The sequence below is a fragment of the Panthera onca genome, chromosome F2 (genome assembly GCF_046562875.1).
Source record: "Panthera onca isolate mPanOnc1 chromosome F2, mPanOnc1 haplotype 2, whole genome shotgun sequence".
Taxonomy (NCBI): domain Eukaryota; kingdom Metazoa; phylum Chordata; class Mammalia; order Carnivora; family Felidae; genus Panthera; species Panthera onca.
In genome coordinates, this window is record NC_138356.1 from 61467598 (window position 1) to 61474243 (window position 6646).

The window sequence follows — 6646 nt, forward strand, 5'->3', positions numbered from 1 at the left end:
ACAAGATGGAGTCAAGCGTCACTAACAAATGAACGTCCTCTCTCTGAAGGTGACAATATTTGGTTTGTCAAGTCACAGATGCATCCATTTCCTTTCCTGAGGGCCAAGCACTGAGCTGCAGCTGTTGTTCCTATTAAGGAACTTTGCTGACTTACAGGTGGATAAAAGGCAAATGGGTATCCATCGGAGATGAGTATTTTCCATCCCTGTCTCGCAGCATAGCTCTTCTCAGGTGATTATCTCTTCTTATTTGAGGAAAATGTAGCTAACTTAAAACAACCTTTGTAAACATTTATTTTTGAAAGAGAGTGTGAGAGCGAGTGGGGGAGGGGTAGAGAGCGGAAGACAGAGGATCTGAAGCTGGCTCAGACCTCAGGAGCTCTGAGTGCAGTATTCCAACCCACGAATTGTGTGATCAAGACCTGCGCCGAAATCAAGAGTCGCTTAACTGACTGAGCCATCCAGGTGCCCCAGGAAAATGTAGCTAATTATTGAAGCTGGCAGGTAACTCCTACCTGGAAGATGCTTTTTTTTTTAATGTTTATTTATTTTTGAGACAGAGACAAAGCATGAACGGGGGAGGGTCAGAGAGAGAGGGAGACACAGAATCTGAAACAGGCTCCAGGCTCTGAGCTGTCAGCACAGAGCCTGGCGTGGGGCTGGAACCCATGAACCGTGAGATCATGACCTGATCTCAGACCTTAACCAACTAAGCCACCCAGGCGTCCCATTTTTTAAACTGGGTTTTCAAATTACATTAGCAGGGGCGCCTGGGTGGCGCAGTCGGTTAAGCGGCCGACTTCAGCCAGGTCACGATCTCGCGGTCCGTGAGTTCGAGCCCCGCGTCAGGCTCTGGGCTGATGGCTCGGAGCCTGGAGCCTGTTTCCGATTCTGTGTCTCCCTCTCTCTCTGCCCCTCCCGCGTTCATGCTCTGTCTCTCTCTGTCCCAAAAATAAATAAAAAAAAAACGTTGAAAAATTAAAAAAAAAAAAATTACATTAGCATACAATAATACTTGTACTTAATAAAGTTTTATAAAAATATAGAAAGGAATAAAATTATAAAAAGTCTTTCCATTTTTTTACCTTTGAATTTTCAGTCCCATTCTTCAGAGGTAATGCCTACTGATAAGTCATCCCAAAATATCTGTGCATTCACACACACACACACACACACACACACACACACACACACACACGTCTTTTTTTATACAAACAGAATTTTGCATTGATACATAATTTTGCTTTGCACCTTGCTTTCTTTACTTGGAGGTCTTTCCATATGAGCATATATAGAGATACACCCTATTCCTTTTCATGGTACAAAGTATTACACTGTATGCATGTACTTGCTTATTGATGATATTACAAATTATGGTATAATTACCATGTGCATATATATATATATATATATATATATATATATATATATATATGTATGTATATGTATATATATAGTGCTTGTATGTCTGTGGCATAACTCCTAGAAGTGGCTTTGCTATTTCAAAAGTTATGTGCATTTAAAAATTTGATAGATGTTGCCATTTCTACCAAAAACGCCGTATCAATTTCTTTCCCACCAATAGGATTTGACATTTCCACACATCCTCACCATCACTGAGTATCATCAAAATGTTGATTCTTTTGTAATATGATAGGTGAAATACTATATCTTATTGATTCCATATGCAATTCTTTCATTATGAGAGATATTGAGTGATTTTGCATATATTTATTAACTTGGGTAATTATTTTTTAAATACTAATTAGCTATTTTCCTGGATGCATTGATATTTTGCAGGCTCTCCCTCAGGAAAAAAAGTTTCTAGTATATGATGAAGCACTGAAGCCAGTGGGAACATATCTTCTTGTTTGTTGATATTATTTTACAGAGTAAAATAAGTAACAGTGGACTTGTGTTCTCCATAAAAGTAAAGAGATAACAGAGGCAAGAGAGAAGGGGGTAGTGGAATAGTGCGATTTCATCTCAAGGGTCCTAGATGAATGACAATAGGTCTTCAAAGGGTCAAATGAAACTCCTCAGAGGTGACACATTAGGCCTATTAGTCAGCTTTGGGTTGGTATACTTAGAGTCTACTATTTGCGTAACATTTCACACTGAGAGCCTGTTCTTTAGAGTCTGACATCTCCCTTATCTATATATCCTAAGCAATGCTTCTTAACCTCTCTGATTCCCAATTTCCTCTCCCCAGTGAAATAGGAATTGTAACATTGATAATTAGCTCTTAAAGTTCTTAGAACTACCAAGTAAGATAATCACTATGAATACAGTACTTAGCACAAACCTTGACATATGGCAGTTTCTCAATAAAGGTGTGTTATTATCATTATAATATAACAATGTTACAATATAACAATGCCACCCACGAATCCATTCTATGGCTACTCTGAGAACTCTTTCAATTTGTTTCTAATGCCTGAGTTCACAGAGTAAAAGAACATGTTGACCGGCTCTTTGTTACCCCATGAAACAATATGAAGTGGGATTAAACTAAACTCAAACTGTACAGAATTTTAATATTAGCCTCAAGGAGGAAGTCTCCATGAGCAAGGTTCTTAAATCCTGAAAAAAGAGGGTTAAGGATTCCCTATTCCTTTAGTCCTTTAAAGTTATTCTTGGGGCACCTGGGTGGCTCAGTGGGTTAACTGTCCGACTTCAGCTCAGGTCATGCTTTCATGGCTTGTGAGTTCAAGCCCCGCTTCAGGCTCTGTGCTAACAGTTCAGAGCCTGGAGCCTGCTTCGGATTCTGTGTCTCCTCTCTGCCCCTCTCCTGCTTGCACTCTGTCTCTCAAAAATTAATAAACATTAACAAAAATTTAAAGTTATTCTTGACTAGCTGCTCATTATAATCATTTGGGAAGCTTTTTAAAAATACTTGTGCCTAGGCCCCCCATACCCAGAGATTCCAATTTAATCGACTGGGGTAGGGACCAGTTTTGTGTTTTTTAACATGCAGCCAAGCTTGAGAACTACTGCAAGGCACAGCTGCCCAGTGGCTCTTAATGTTAGTGCAATGGTTCTCAACCTTGGTTGTATGTTAGAATCACCGAATGAGCTATAAAAATACTGATGCTTCATCTTATCCCCAGAGGGTCTCATTAATTGGTCTTGGGTGTAATCTGGTGATCAGGATTTCTAAAATCTCCTCTGATGATACTAATGTACATTCAAGTTGGAGAGCCATATCAACTATATCGAAAGTGTGTCGATTTCAGAGCTCATCCATAGAAATTTTCTTTAGGGGGACTGGAATGAATATACATATGTATGTATATATATATGTGTGTGTGTGTGTGTGTATATATATATATATATATATATATATATATATATATAACAAACACACCAGGTGTTTGTATTGTGTCTATATTATTGAAGTAGAAGCTAAAAGGTGGTCATCCTTAATAATCTTTTCATCCTCTTTGGGTTAGTTGGCAGGGATTTAGTTATTGCATCAAATAGCCTTATCATTGTCATTCTGGTTGAGTTGATTTTAAAAAAATAGCTTTATCATCATTATGCTGGTTGAATTGATTAAAAAAAAACAACTTATGTTAAACTGATGTGTTTTCCAATCCTAACCACCCATTAACTTGCCCTCTCTCTAGGCAAGGCTAGGACCCTTAACACTTCCATATCCTCTCATCTTCCAAATGACAGTCCTTGTAATGTTTGAAGAAAGTGATCCTTCTTCCCTTAGCCTTCACTTCTTCAAGCTAGAGAAACCCCAGTTCCTTTAGTCCAAAAGAATAGCTGATTGGCTGCCAGGGTCCCTCCCTCCCTGTGTGCCCCATACTATTCCTTTAGAAGCAAGGATGGTGTCAAACTTTGATCTTATATGACCCAGACAGTAAACCCTGACTAATGTACCTAAATAAATAAGAATTCTATAAATAGATGGTATTACAATGTTAGGATCATCTATTAACTCAGTTTAGTTAGTGACCTGTCAGATAACTACTATTATGTAGCATTGCAGTATACAAAGAACAGATATTTTCCCATTTTCTCCTCAAAGAATTTAGTGTACATATTGCTCTTATCACCCCTCTTTTACTACAGATGTGCTGAGGATCAGAGAAGTTCCATGATTTGGGTAAATTCATGGTAGTTGTGGTCAGAGTGCTAACCAGGAATTATTTGATTCCAAATCCCACGTTCCCTTATTTTGCTTTTTAGAGCGTATGCAAAGATAACTGGAAAAAGCTCAGTTGGTTTAATAACACACCCTGAAAACCAAGAATGATTACTATTGTTGGTTATTGCATAATAAAGTCTTTCATGTTGAACCCTTTGAAAGAGTCAGGTGAATTTAATTTGTAAACATCTGAAGTAAGAAACCAGAAAAGCGGAAGACAAGTTGATAATCCTGGGGAAAATTTTGCAGCCCCACTTAGCCATGTTAATGAGCTGTATTTAGTTAAATAACAAAGAGCCTCCCTCCCTTTCCCCTTGTCAGGTGTGCCAAAGAACCTGAACTACGATGATGTGAAAGAGCTCATCTTAGCGGTGGATGGAGTGGTGTCTGTGCACAGCTTGCACATCTGGTCTCTAGCAATGAACCAAGTGATTCTCTCAGCTCATGTTGCTGCAGGTCAGTGAGTTTTGTAAACACCCTGCTAAAATTCAGTCCTTGCCCTGTAAACTCAATAATTTCCCTCCTTTCTGTACAGCTGCCCTTCGTGTCTGTTGCCTGTCAAAACAACCGTGGAGTGTTTCCTATTACCAAAGCCCTTTGAAAAAAGCCCTTGTCAATGTTATCATGGCAACAGTGATACTGAGGACATCCCTTGAGGCAGACTGCAGAGGGTAGTGGGTAGAATGAATGGCTAAAATGCCACCCAAAGTTCAAGGTCTTCAACTCGGAAAATTAGATCTCACCTGTTTGACTTGGTGCCCGATGAATTAAATAATGGGATGAGCTCAACAATAAACTTCATTGAATTATTTCCTGTGTCTGAGATGCTCTGCCTATTACAGAAGATTAAAAAAATGAAGGAGACCTAGGTCCCATACTTAAGATTCTAACAGGTTAAAAGATGTGCTAGTAGGAATTAATGGTGATTCCCTCAGTGGATGGTTAGAAATTCTGTAACCATGTGAGATAATTCTTAGGATTTGGGGTTTATTCTAAAAAAGTGCTTTCTCAACTAGAATGTGATTTGTGCACCATGTGTCCTAGAGCTGGGGAGATAGGCAGTGGGGGAGGGGAAGCCTCTCACTGCTTCAGGAGACAGCTCAGGCCAAATGATATGTTAGGCTGCTAAAAAAATAATTCAAGAAGTTACTTAGAGGCAAGGTACAGGATCACTGGCGACAGGCATTTGAGGACTATGCTTTCTCCGATATCCTCGGCTTTGCTGAGAGGCTCAGATGTGGCTACAGGTAATTTATAGCATCTACTACACCAATATTTCACTGCAGATGGAAGAATCTAGTAAACAATCAGGTTACTATGGAGGGAATCTTACAGCTTCCTGATATCTTTTGGGACAAGAGAGAAGATGGCAGTGAGGTTCCTGCTCAAAGAAGAGTCTGTAGGGAGCTCTAAATGCTTCCCTGTTCCTATCACTAGTCTTGGTATAAATGCTGATTAGATACAAGAGCTTCAACGCAAAGATCTCTGGGGACTGGTGGGAAGGGCTGTATAAAAAATCAGAGCTTTGTCTTGGCTTTTTTCAGGCCTTATCTCCCCTTCCATGGTCAGGTTCTAGGAGGGCCAGACCCAAGAGAGAACTGTGGGCAGGAAGAGTTTCCATAGTGATGGGTACTTTGCTGCACTAGAATTTCCCCCTGTCTTGTCTGTGTAGATATAGCTGATTATCAGAGCCAGAGTGCTTCCCCTGAGTGCTCCGCCTATGGCCCTCCCCACCAGGTTAAAGACAAAGTGCTTGAGGCTGGAAGTTTAGCCGTCACCCATGTGTGTACAATCAGTGCCCCTCTCACTGTGGTTCTTTCTCAACAGCAGCCAGCCGGGACAGCCAGGTTGTTCGAAGAGATATTGTAAAAGTCCTCAACAATAGCTTTACTGTGCACTCACTCACCATTCAGATGGAATCTCCAGCTGACCAGGACCCTGACTGTTTTTTCTGTGAAGAACCCCGGGACTAGTTTAGTCACAATGTCAACTTCCAGAGTTCAACGGCCTACTACACACTGCTCTGCAGTTTCTAGAATATAAGAAATAAAGAACCAGGGGCGCCTGGGTGGCGCAGTCGGTTAAGCGTCCGACTTCAGCCAGGTCACGATCTCGCGGTCTGTGAGTTCGAGCCCCGCGTCAGGCTCTGGGCTGATGGCTCGGAGCCTGGAGCCTGTTTCAGATTCTGTGTCTCCCTCTCTCTCTGCCCCTCCCCCGTTCATGCTCTGTCTCTCTCTGTCCCAAAAAAATAAATAAAAAACGTTGAAAAAAAAAAATTAAAAAAAAAAAAAAGAAATAAAGAACCAAAGGAAGAAGTTTGAGAAATTCATGATACAGTACAGTGCACATTTTATTCTTCTTTATTTAGCTCCATCCACCATGAATGAAGATGCATATAGATTCATTAATCAATTGGATTCTCAACTCATCAGTAGCTGTGTTCAATCACAGGAATGTGTGTATGGACTATTCCTGACTGGGGCTGAA

The 6646-nt window shown here is 40.4% G+C and overlaps 1 protein-coding gene across 2 annotated transcripts in view; it reads left to right on the plus strand.

Annotated features, from left to right (window-relative positions):
- SLC30A8 (solute carrier family 30 member 8) overlaps positions 1 to 6428 on the plus strand; it is a 43647-nt gene extending 37219 nt beyond the window's left edge. For both annotated transcript variants that reach the window (XM_060611188.3, XM_078441539.2), the window contains 2 exons: positions 4481 to 4615; positions 5987 to 6428. In XM_060611188.3, the coding sequence (XP_060467171.3) occupies positions 4481 to 4615; positions 5987 to 6132 (281 nt within the window). In that variant the 3' untranslated portion in view covers positions 6133 to 6428. The remainder of the gene's footprint in view (positions 1 to 4480; positions 4616 to 5986) is intronic.
- The last annotated feature ends 218 nt before the right edge of the window (positions 6429 to 6646 follow it).